Source organism: Papaver somniferum, chromosome 5 (assembly GCF_003573695.1).
Source record: "Papaver somniferum cultivar HN1 chromosome 5, ASM357369v1, whole genome shotgun sequence".
In the NCBI taxonomy this organism is placed as follows: domain Eukaryota; kingdom Viridiplantae; phylum Streptophyta; class Magnoliopsida; order Ranunculales; family Papaveraceae; genus Papaver; species Papaver somniferum.
The window spans coordinates 200,476,421-200,489,246 of record NC_039362.1 but is presented as its reverse complement, the minus strand read 5'-3'; the positions used below and the strand labels follow the sequence as shown (position 1 = coordinate 200,489,246).

The 12,826-nt window shown below is 36.5% G+C and overlaps 1 protein-coding gene across 2 annotated transcripts; it reads left to right on the top strand.

Annotated features, from left to right (window-relative positions):
- The first annotated feature begins 5,537 nt into the window (after positions 1-5,537).
- On the top strand, positions 5,538-10,422 carry LOC113284278 (8-amino-7-oxononanoate synthase-like). 2 transcript variants are annotated; one of them, XM_026533699.1, is made up of 9 exons: positions 5,538-5,958; positions 6,052-6,159; positions 6,816-7,051; positions 7,137-7,178; positions 7,889-7,976; positions 8,336-8,469; positions 9,080-9,168; positions 9,399-9,618; positions 9,951-10,422. In XM_026533699.1, the coding sequence occupies exons 1-9, from the start codon at positions 5,578-5,580 to the stop codon at positions 10,090-10,092; spliced, it is 1,440 nt and encodes a 479-aa protein (XP_026389484.1). In that variant the 5' UTR covers positions 5,538-5,577; the 3' UTR covers positions 10,093-10,422. The 2 variants fall into 2 exon arrangements, with proteins under 2 accessions (XP_026389484.1, XP_026389485.1); XM_026533700.1 differs by having other exon boundaries at positions 5,817-5,958; positions 6,047-6,159.
- The last annotated feature ends 2,404 nt before the right edge of the window (positions 10,423-12,826 follow it).

Genomic DNA, 12,826 nt, shown 5'->3' with positions numbered 1-12,826 from the left:
TTAGAAGTACGGAACGAAGTTGTGCATTTTAGGAAAATGTTAAATGGCTTCCCACTGTAAAATTAAAGTTTGCGTGGAAGCTTTACTAGAGGTGCTGCAACATAATATTGAGTGAAAAGACGAGGGTACCCAAATATACCTCAATCTAAAACTTTTCCATTTATAAGTCCTTTTTTCGAAAGTGATTGTCTATGGACTGAGTCGAGACAATACAACTAATCGGTTCACACTTCATGTGATCGTCTATGGATACGAGACGAGACAATACGACAACAAGATAACTTGTGTGATTGACTATGGATTCAAGATCGAGACAATACAACGACGACGTATGTTTACTTGATAAAAGGTTCGGACTTAACCAAACACAGTAGGATTGCTACCGAGTAAATATGAATTAACTTTTGTGTATTTTACTTCTAATTATAATAAAAAAATTATAATTGCGCAAATAGAAAAGTAAAAGACACATCAAGATTTTATTAACGAGGAAACCACAAATGCAGAAAAACCCCGGGACCTTGTCCAGAATTGGATACTCTCAGGATTAAGCCGCTATACAAAATCTAAACCAACTTCGTATAGTTGAGATCAAGCAACTAAACCTATAGTTCACATAGTTCCGTCTGTATCCCTGTGCCTCCAACTTGCAATAAGTCGCGCACTTGGAACAATTCCTTTGGTTCGTATTCCAAACAGTAAAGGGACAACAAATCTGTTTAGTAACAACTTTTTTCAGTCAACGTGATATGAGTTTGACAAAAGGCTTTTCTGTTTATCCCAATAACCTCCTTTGTCAGGTCCTTAGATCTATCCAATAACAATTACCAAAGTAATTGTCAAGATTTTGCAATCAATACTTTGAATCACAAAGAATTGTATTGATGACGATCAACTCAACTAATCAATCAAATCTATCACAAGGATAAACCGATTAAAGTGGGATCCTTTTCCAGACGAAACAAGTTTTGCGCACACCAAAGATTATGAACCCAAATCAGAAATCTTTTTTGTCTTCAAAATTTCTTAGATCTTCAATAAACACCTGCACACAATCAACTTGAATCACTTGTGATCAATCATACACATAACAGAATGGAGTCTGTTAACGTTGGATTATCACAAGACGTCTTTAGAACTACAAAAAGTCTAAATATCCCCGTCGAAACTTCGATTTAGTTTGAGTGAATCTTATATCAGAAGAGAAGATTCTCAAGCATAAACAAACTAGGTGCAATCAAATATCAACAACCGTTAGTCAATCAAATCAATCAAAAACTAATAATAAACTGCAATTATCTAGTTTCCCACCAACGGTACTAATAGAGCTTCCCAATCCCAAAGAAGTCTTTAAACCGAGCGTCCGTAAGATATTTCGCCTAATTAGGTTACTTTCCTCTCCGAATAGGAGGCTCCACAAGTAACAACACAACAAGGTAGTTTTTCCGGCTCTGGGATTAGTTTGCTTGAAATGCAAACTTCAATATTTATAGACCAAGGAAGTTTGGACACCAAGGAATTTTCAAAACCGAAGATTCTCAAAGATATGCAATAAACACCAAATCGGTTTTCATAATTCCTGAAAATGCTATGTCTAATTAAAGACCGAAATCTCAGTAGAAAATATTTAATTAGTAAATGCACATTACCAATTTTAACTTTCTAAAGATATGCATTTAATTGCTGGAAATGAAAATCATATAAAACTAAAACCTTAATTAAAAGATTCTCAATTTATTTTGATCCGGGATTTTCCCTTAGCTATTAAGGAATATCTTTGAACAATAAAAGATAAGCGTTACTGCACATGTTAAATGTTAAAAGTATGTCGACATCTTTACTTTGTAAATCCTCTTTCATATTTATAATCTTGGAACCGATTTGCAACACTTCCAAACAAGTTTAGAATTGGTTCATCTGACTTCCAAGAACTATGTGATTGATCAAGAACACTCAATCACTAAACATGGGTTTCACGGTTCTACCAAAACAAGTTTAGGTTCTACCTCCATGTGGGTACTAGAATTAGTCACGCTAGCTTTCTAAAATTTGGTTGACTAGGTACTAGGATCGGTTCCCACATATATATGGTATCTAACTTTTATTTGGTGCACATGTTCATAGGATCGGTTCCCCAATTACTAAAAACTTGTTGAACCTCTTAGAAGGATCGATTCCCCTTTTGTGATCGGTTGCACCTCTTACTAGGATCGGTTACCCAATGTCTAGAGTTGGCCATACCAATTACAATAAATCGATCATACCATCTCAGGTGATTACATAAGATCGGTTTCACTAATAAAATTCATACCAATATAAAAGTCAGGCCTTGTGAATAGTTTTACCAAGAACATAAACAAGTCATGAGCGGTTATACTAATCACACATATTGGTAATCCAAAGATTTTCAATGAATAACAAATACCAATAAGCTTAACAATTTCCCTTTCGATTCACAAAACACATTTATGAATTTACTTCCCTTAAACGAATGTAAAAATATTGTTTCCTAGGATGAAATCTTCACCTTTACCCATACATAATCACAATAGCGTTCATACGATTATGTCGATGTCTTATATACGAAGTTCAAAAGATAAACGTTATACTTCGTATTTTATTCCTTAATACTACGTCTAACTGGAGTATAATCATTCATAGCTCCGCAATTATGTTTTTAATATGCACGGATTGAAAGATACGTTAGGGAATGAAACAGTTCAAGTCAAATATTATTAATCTCAAGAGGAAGGATGATGTCGTCGTTGTAGCTCCTTACTTCTTCACATTCTTCAAGTCTTCACGTAGTACTTGTAATGTCTCATATCCTAATACTTTCAAGATAACATATACGAAGTTGACTCTAGCATATAATCAAGCGACTCTTTAAATGAGTTTTGGTTCACTAAAATATGACAACCAAACTTAACATACCAACGCTTGCTGGGTTCAACCGAGTTGTGCTCTAACAATCTCCCCATTTGTCAGTTTTAGTGACAAAACTCTTACATCATATGGATAAACAAATTACAAGAATTCATTACACATACGCTTGATTCCCAAATTCAACAGCAGAATAACCTGTATATATTCAATCCATAAATGCCGATGTTGACATTATAATCACAAAGCTAATACTCCCCCTAAAGGTAAGATAGGTAGATTCTCAATCCGCACGTCTTTGTTATTTACTTATCAATATGATATGCTACTCCCCCTTATTCTATGCTTTACTCTTTTTGTTAGATAAAACGTTTAAGCACCATTATCCTTTCCTTAGTGATATCAAATCAATGCAAATCAATACTAATATCACTTGTTTACTCCATATATTTCTCCCCCTTTTGACACAAAATGACAAAGGTACGAACAAATAAAGGACAAACCAAAAGGATCTTACAAATCTCAAAATACTTGCAAACCTATAAGAGTTAAGCACGAGGGTTCCATACACCATTTTTGATAACCAATATAAAAACCGAAACTACAAAGTAATTTTGTTTTGAGGATACTTTGTCTAATATAGAAAAGGAGAGGGTAGCTAGTACACCACTGACTTTTTAACTGATAGGAGTATGAACCATTGTTGTACTTTTAACAGATTAAAAACACACGAAAATTTTAATGCGGAAAAGTAAATTGCACGCATACAAGAATTTTGTTAATGAGGAAAGTACAATCTTGTAGAAAAACCGTTAGACCTAGTCTAGTTTGAATACCACACTGTATTAAGCCGTTACAGACACAAGCCTACTACAGACTTCAGACTGTATGTAACCTAGCCTACTATGTGACTCAATTGAGACTGAATCAACCCTCTGAGAAATACAACTTCAATCGTATTCCTTACACCTCTTGGATCTCGAAGACCTTGTGCAATTGATTTATCTACATGACGTCCTTTACAGGCATAAGAGTTTCGTCGGCCTCTAACAGATAGCCTATTGATTTATTTAAAAAAGATATGCAATCAAGGTAATGGAAATCTGTTTGCTTATGAAGAATCTTTAAGGCTAAATAAGATAACAAGCAAACTTCAACCATTATGATAGCTTACTCTCTTCAAAAGGTTATAGAGATGCCCAATCGATTTCACCTCACAAGATCAATCAGATATAAAACTTGTGGAATTACAATGACGGAGACAAAGAGAACTTTGTAATTTCTGCCTATCTTATTCCCTGATCGATAATTCTTGAATGGATGTATAACATAAGAGACGAAACCTTATAATAGACAAGAATTACTATGATCTAAGATTCTAGATATCAATTAATTTCAGGTAAAAGATAGTATGACCCGGCTTTACAAATCCGTTAGTATAGACGTAAAATTCTTTACCTAATACAGTTTCTCGAGGAAAACTAGGTCTTTAGAAGACAAATCTACTCGTAACTAGGACACACAAGTGCCAGGATATTAAGATTCAAATTTGCGGATAATCCTTTATTTATAATCATGAACAAGCCTAAGTAGCATATAATCAAAGATGAGTTTGTGAACTAGTTTTTATGTTTACGAATTACTTTGACACCGTGTAAGCTCAACTTCGGAATATAGATTGATTATGCAAGCATGTGAGAAATTTGCCTTGAATTACAAAAATATTATGCATCTGCAAATTTATTGATATAAGCTCTGTGCACCAAATGGTTGGCCGAAGAAAAATGACTAAGTTTTCCACGAACTATCGAGCAATCATGGAGTTCAATAACTCTCAAAGACTAGATCACTTCATGAACTGTCCAAAACAGGCTTGAGATGAATTAGGCTTATGCAAAGACCAAATCAGTTCATCAACTGGAAAATTTGATGAACATAATGCGCCATGGTCTGAGATAAAGCTTTATCCAAAATTTCCGCTGCGTCAAAAGAGGCATATTGGTCCAAGGCCAAATCGTGCAAAAGCGGCGGATTATGTTTAGCATATTGGTCAAGATGTTACTAATTGTATTGGACAAGGGCCAATATCATACATGTATTATTTACTTTTCCTCTTAACTATATACTAAGCATTCCGCGAAAGCTAAGTTTTCGCTGGTCAAGGCCAATCTTTGACTTAAGCAGAAACCAAATTTCCACTGGTTAGTCGAGAGCCATAAGCAGTTTGACAATTTTTCTTGTCTTGGCTCAGCTGCATTTCTTACTTTCCACCATAGTTCTGAGGAGAGACAAGTTTTTTTTTTTGCCGTTGTGGCCAATCACTAACTACTCAAGCAAGAGCCATTGTCGTTACCCTTACACTGGTTCTTTATGAACCGAGAATTTGGACAACACCATAATTATATGCCCAATTAAGAACTGTGATGAACCCTTAAGGGAGTGGTGGGTCCCATCTGAATACCATGTGATCACCCAAAAGGTTGGTATGTGAGGGTGTGTTTTTTTTTTTATCATTTTCGGCCAAGAAAAAAGCACGCTTGGCCTAACGAGAGGTGAGATTCTTAGCCGTGGGGCCATCCACCAACTACTCAACGGAGTGGGTTCAACCAGCAAGCGTCCACATCGGCAGCCTAAAAGGTGGGTTAAACCAAACAAATTGGATCTGAAACAACTCTCAGTCCGTCGTCACTAACTATGAGTTCTTGGGATTTCTGGGTAGAAGAAGCATTATCCAAACTCGAATCCCTAAAGCTTCTTCGTTCTCTCAGACCAATTATTACTAATCAAAATCATGAATTACAATCAAACGAAGAATCTCTTCAAACATTTCATAATTTAAATTGCTGGGATCGATCTTCAGTAGAAATTCAAATTTCAGAACCTACATTCCAGAATTGGATTCAGAATCTTCCCAGTTCCGGTGATGAAATCATTCCTATCAGAGATAATGGAGATTCAATCATAGGAGGAGGAGTAGGAGCTCAGCCGCAAAGGTTGAGAAAATTAGTGTTATTCTCTGGAAATGATTACTTAGGATTGAGTTCTCATCCAGCTGTTCGGAAAGCCGCAGCAGAGGTACAGTGTAGCACGTTATATGCTTGGTTTGAGTTTTCAGATTTTTGATTTTATGATTATTATGCTTATGAGTTATGAATCTTTCCAGCTTAGGCAGTATTGAAGTATGGAATGGGTCCAAGAGGTTCAGCTTTGATTTGTGGGTATACTAGTCACCATAGATTACTCGAGTCATGTTTGGCGGATCTCAAGAAGAAAGAGGTAAGGATACTTATCATCTTTAAGCCGTAAAGTGAAGATAACTAAGGATTGAAACCTTAATATGAAAAGATAACTAAGGATCGAAACCTTAATATGAAATACATCGAGTAATATGTGCTTTTTTTAAAATTGGTTATATCTCTCAAACATTGACGTGTGAATGTGTGCGGATCACAATTTTAACTGTTGTATAGTTAGTTTCCCGAGGGAGAGGTTTTTCACATTTTATGCAATAAGTGTTGCCAATGAAGTGGAATCTTCGCGGTGTTGACTACAGACTTAGAGTGCATAGGGTGCTGTATGTATGGTACAATAGAAGGTTAATACATGTAGTTAATTGAATTTTGTGAAGTCAGAGGATTTATTCTTTTAGGTACATTGCTATTGGGATATATTACATAAATGGTGTTTTAAGTAAAACATCAGATGAACATACTTTTTAACAGCTTGAACGAGTTGTTTGTTCCTTTTCACTTTCATATGTTCCTAGTATTAAACTTGCTTTCAAGCTCATATCAGGTCCTATGGGCTCGAATTTCTTTATGCAAGGGGATCATGATATTATAAGCTAGCCTTTTCTCGATTGAGCTCTCCTCTTTACAAAGTATTCGCTTTCTCTTTCTAGACATTCATTTTTTGTCTTTAAACTTTTGCAGGATTGTCTTCTCTGTCCTACTGGCTTTGCAGCTAATATGGCTTTGATGGTAGCACTAGGAAGTGTTGGTTCACTCCTAGCCGATGGCAAAAAACCATTAAAGAATGAGAAGGTTGCTATTTTCTCTGATGCTCTGAACCATGCATCAATCATTGACGGTATTCGCCTTGCTGACCGACAACAAGTTCAGATCTATGTTTATAAACACTGTGACATGGTCCACCTAAATACTTTGTTGTAGGTCTATTTTTCATACACAATTAACACTTCCTTATACTTTATGTTCTGTTTCGGCATTCACTGGATTGGCATATGGTTTCAGATCAAGTTGCACACTGCAGAAAAAAGTCGTTGTCAGCGATGGGTAAGTCGTGCATATATTGGAGAAATTCTATTTTTTTTATTTCAATTTCAATACCATTTAGAATTCTTCTATCAGATCAAATGTTCTATCCTTGCATTTTTTAAATTTCTAGCCAAGCTGGTGTATGTATGCTGAATGGACACCAATGTTCAAAACCTACCTGCTATTACCTCCCCTTCAGTTTTCTACTGGAGGGCTAAAATCAGGTGCCTAATTGGACTGTCCTTTTAACAGCCTTTTATAGCACCTAAACAGTTGGTGTACAAGAGACGGCAAACTCAGCTGTCAGAGTTACCAATTTAATTTGCATGCCTACATTATATGGAGCATACACAAGTAACACAACATGAGCTTCTATCTAGTTGCATAATCCTCTAGTATAACCTCTGGCAGTCCCAGTCATATTATAGATGCACACAACACACATATATGTCTAATACATCAAGAGATTTACAAGAAAGTAAACTGAAGAACCGTGATAAATTAAGTATCCGAAAGAAATTTACATGTAACCAAAGCTATTAAAAACTGTAAAGTAAATAATGTACTATCTAGGTTGCCATCTTCTTGTAATTGTAGTCTTTTTCCGATTTTGTCCTTTTGAATTTAAAGGCAACTGCAGTGATATGGCCTTGTCCATATGTTACATGGGGATTTTTGTAGCACCAAGGGCCGAAAGTTTTATGCATCAGATTTTATGTTTTGCACAGGTTGTTCAGTATGGATGGAGATTTTGCACCAATTAAAGAGCTTGCGGAGCTTCGAAAGAAGCATGGCTTTTTGTTGGTCATCGATGATGTAAGTATGGGCCGCTTTCTGATATAAATGTACATAGGATACATCCATCATAAGATTGAGGATTATTGACCTCAGTTCCGGAAAAAGGGATGTAGTGACTAAGCTGTTCAGGCCCTGTCCCATATCTGCTGTGGCACTAATTTTTTTTTGATTCTGTAATTCTTGGACTAAAGCTCACCAGATGGCCTAGTAAAAATCTCTGTACTGACAATAGGTCTCATTGTAAGACACAGAAGAATTGTCCTCTAGTCTGCTCATTTTAGGGGCCATTCTGGACCTGCTTATGGTGAAGATGCGTAAAGATTCTCTCCTTATCATTGATGGAGAAGATTCCTCTGACATTCACTGTTTTGTTTCAGGCTCATGGAACACTTGTTTGTGGAAAGAATGGTGGGGGAGTTGCAGAGGAGTTCAACTGTGAAAGTGATGTGGATATATGCGTAGGGACCTTGAGTAAGGCTGCCGGATGCCAAGGTGGATTCGTAGCTTGCAGGTTAGTCCTATTGATATATATTTTTCTACAGATACCACTGTTCAAGATCTTAGTGTTTAAATAATTTGCTGAGTATTTGAACGACCAGTCTATTCGATAGCAAAAGTATAAGGAACTGCATATCAGAAGGAATTAATGTAATGCTGGTATGGCATTATTAGATAATTTCCCAAAATAATGGTTGCAAATTTATTTGGATTAAATATCAAACAAACAGCCAAAAATATTTTTCTCCCTCACATTCATCAATGAATTGTAATTGGACGGAATGGTTTCAGTTTTATGCTTCCTTTTTTTCTGTAATTTTTCTCCATCACTTTCGACAACTCTAGCTAGGAATCTAAGGTAGTTCAAAGACTGATTTATTACGAGGATTGATCTCCTCACGGTGTCATCCAAATACGACTTTGTTATATTTTCCTGAAGTTATATATTTTGCTCTAGCTCAGTGCATATACTTTGATCAAGGTTAGGTTTGAAAAATAAAGATTGACATCTAACGCCTGTTAAGAAGTAAACATTGTTATAGAACGAGCATTGAATTGTATATTATCTAGTGTGGACATATATAATTAGATTTTTTCTTATTCTTTGAATGCCAATTCAACAGCAAAAAGTGGAAGCAGCTCTTACAATCCAGAGGCCGTTCTTTCATATTTTCAACTGCTTTGCCAGTGCCTATTGCTGCTGCTGCACACGGTATAGCCTGGTCCCTTGAACATTGCTTTCTCCAGGGCATTTTTTTCCAATTTACTACAGCTCTTGCAATCCATGCGTAAATGACCAATTTGAATCTTGTTTAAAGTCTTTCTTCATTCTTAATAATGATTGGCAGTCCTTTGCATCTCTTCGTTTTGCCATATTTGTGATGACTAACAAGAATAAGCATAAATTGTGATGACTAACAAGAGTAAGCATAAACTTAGCAGCTGCTATTGTTGTGGGGAAAAAGGAGAAGTGGCGGAGAAAAGCAATTTGGAGAAGGGTTCAAGATTTTCAAGCTCTCACCAAGATACCCATTACCAGTCCAATCATTTCTCTCGTTGTTGGAAGTGAAGAAAATGCTCTTATTGCGAGTAAGCATCTTCTGGAATCTGGTTTCCATGTGACAGCCATAAGGCCTCCAACAGTGCCTGCTAACTCCTGCAGGTATACATATATAGTTTGTTCCCTTATATCAGCAGTTTTTTTGGTATTTTTCAAATTTTTGTAATTGAAGCATCGATAAGTAATAAACTAATATTGAACCTAAAAGAAATGTGGATAAATATTAAGAGGGAATTCATGCACGCGACTTGTTGAGCAGTATGTGGTAGAGTAACTTCTTGGTTGCATTTTTTTTTTGTTGGAATGACCACCTTCAAGATGCCTTGAGCGACCCATTGCTGTTGAATTTTCTGATTCTTCTTTGTTTGTCCTGCTGTCAAGTTTGTGAAGGAAAAGTTATAAATTTGTAATTTGTTTCTACTTATTTGCATCAGGTTAAGAGTAACTCTTAGTGCAGCGCACACTGTAGACGATCTGATAAAGCTGACAACTGCTCTCTCCATATGCATCAAGTTCAAAGACATTGGTGTTGTCACGAACTTCTACAAAGCAGATGGGTACTATGCAAAGCTGTAGTTCAAAAGAGTCTGTTAAAGTAGTCTAGCATTGACCAAACTTGTGATATTTGCCAATCAAATTGGGAAGTTCTAATCCCAGAAAACAGGTGAAGATCGGCTCTCATTATCTTTTGCTCGGATATCAGCAAGTCCATTAGCTCCCTAGAAATATAAGTACTAGATCAGGAATCAGAACTTAACAGAAGCTTTTTTGCAACCACTTATTATGTCATTGATAGTCCATTTAACGAACCAATTCTTGCATTTATAGCATTCACTATGTTGAAAGAGATTTGGTCGTTGGACACTCTCTCAAATTCTTTTCATTTATTTGAATTGTTGATTTTCATTACAGACCCGAACACACACTCTATGTGTTTATAACCATTTGAATTTTGTTGACCCCCCACCCCCCCACCCCAAATCCAGAGTCTATGCAGGTGTAGAGATAATGAGCTTGGACCGCAAGAAGCAGAACCGGACAATTGATAGTCCCTTGGTAAAAATATATGCAATTTGCTCTCTGGTAGACAGAAAACGGACCTCCAAGGCCTTGGCAGCAACTAGCTCACGCACAAAGTGAAAGGCTATTTCTATATGATTCATTCTGTCGTGAAATATTGGATTGGCAGTTAAACAAGTGACTCACATATTGTCTCACCACAGAATTGGATTTCTTGAGCTAGGAAATTGTAGTTCAGATAATAAGGATCGAATCCAGATCAATTCAGAAGTAGCATCAGCCAATGCCTTGTATTCTGCCTCGGTGCTTGACCTGGATACAGATTTTTGTTTCCTAGAACACCAGGAGATCAAACTAGGACCCAGAAATATTGCCAGTCCACTAGTAGACCTTCTGTCATTGACATCACCAGCCCGGTCTGCATCAAAGTATGCCTGCAATTGCAAAGAAGAGGATCTTCTGAACTGCAAACCAAAGGAAATGGTTCCTTGAAGATGTATGAGAATCCTTTTAACAGAGTGACCAAATGTCCACAGTAGGATCTTGCATAAATTGACATGCTTTGTTGACATCAAATACAATGTCAGGCCTTGTAATGGTTGCATACTGCAGAGCTCCAACAATACTTCTGTACAACACAACATCTTCAAAAGCTGGTGAAGTAGTACTGTGTGAATTGCTAGAAAATGGAGTTGCATAAGGTTTAGACTACTCATTTTTGTTTTAGATAACAAGTTGGAAGTGTACTATTCTTGAGATAGGAGGATACCTTCAGAAGTATATTTGGCTTGAATGTCCAAAAAAAAATGAAGCTCTCCTAAGTCCTTGATAGCAAACTCAGAACCCATTGCAAGAATTAGAGTGTCAACTGCCGTAGAAGAGCTGCCAGTAATTAAGATGTCATCAACATAGATGAGTATATTAACTGTGTCAGTGGAATTGACTCTGTAGAACAATGATGTATCAGTTTTTGAAGACTGAAAGCCAGAATGAATCAGAAATTTACTTAATTTGTAAAACCAAGCTCTGGGAGCTTGTTTGAGACCATAAAGAGCTTTCTGCAGTTTGATCACATGATTAGGAAGTACCTTGTCTGTATAGCCAGGAGGTTGAACCATGAAAACATCCTCCGACAAATAACCATGCATAAATGCATTTTTGACATCAAGTTGCCTTATTTTCCAACCTTTGTATAGAGAGATAGACAAAATTACTCTCATTGTGGTTGGTTTCACAACTGGACTGAAAGTATCTAGATAGTTTATTCCTTCAACTTGGTTGTACCCTTTAGAAACCAATCTAGCTTTCTATCTGGCAATTGAACCATCTACATTTCTTTTAATCCTGTAAATCTACTTGCAACCAATCACATTATGGGCGGAACTTAAGGAAGTAAGTTTCCATGTGCCATTTTGAAGTAAAGCATTGATTTTTCATCATCCATTGTTGCTCTCCACCTTGGACCCTTACAGGCTTCAGTATAACAAGAAGGAACATTAATATCTTCACACACTGTCTGAACTTCAGAAGCAAAATTTTTTGGTTTAGAAATACCCATCTTACCCCTTGTAGTCATGGCATGGTCATTGACTATAACTACATGAACTGCAGTTTGAGAAGTAACTAGAGAAGATGATGATAACTCAGGAAACTGGTTCAGATCATGTAGTGGAATAGTCACGTCATTTGAGATTGCATAAGCAGGAGAAGCAATTGAAGTAGAGGAAGACTCAGTACTTACACTTGTCAATTTTGCAGAAGTAGTACTTCTTGCTGAAATAGATGTGCATATGGAAATTCTGACTCATTGAACTTAACATCTCTAGATATGATAATCTTGTTGGTCAGCAGATTTAAACATCTGTAGCCCTTGTGCAGGTTGTTCTAACCTAGAAAAATGCATTTAACATACCTTGGTTGAAGTTTGTGACTGTTAAATGGTCTCAAACATGGATAACAGGCACATCCAAATGTCTTTAAGAAGTTATAATCTGGTGAAAGGTGAAATACACATTCCAGTGGGGACAGATGTTGAAGGTTTGGGGTTGGCAGCCTATTAATCAAGAAATTAGCAGTCTCAGAAGCATAAGACCAAAAAGATAGAAGTAAGCATGCATGGGAAAGAATGGCTAATCCAGTTTCCACAATATGTTTATGCTTTCTCTCAGCTGTACCATTTTGAGCATGAACACGAGGACACAAGAGACTCTGTGACCAATTCCATAAGAATCCAGCTAGGTTGAGACATTTATATATTCACCTCCCCAATCTTGAACAAATTTGATTCTTC

What these genes read in the sequence shown, in the direction of transcription:
- LOC113284278 (XM_026533699.1), top strand. Translation starts at nt 5,578, where the DNA reads ATGAGTTCTTGGGATTTCTGGGTAGAAGAAGCATTATCCAAACTCGAA. An exon ending in TTCGGAAAGCCGCAGCAGAG is followed by an intron (nt 5,959 to 6,051) that starts GTACAGTGTAGC and finishes TTTCCAGCTTAG; the next exon opens with GCAGTATTGAAGTATGGAAT. An exon ending in GTCCACCTAAATACTTTGTT is followed by an intron (nt 7,052 to 7,136) that starts GTAGGTCTATTT and finishes ATATGGTTTCAG; the next exon opens with ATCAAGTTGCACACTGCAGA.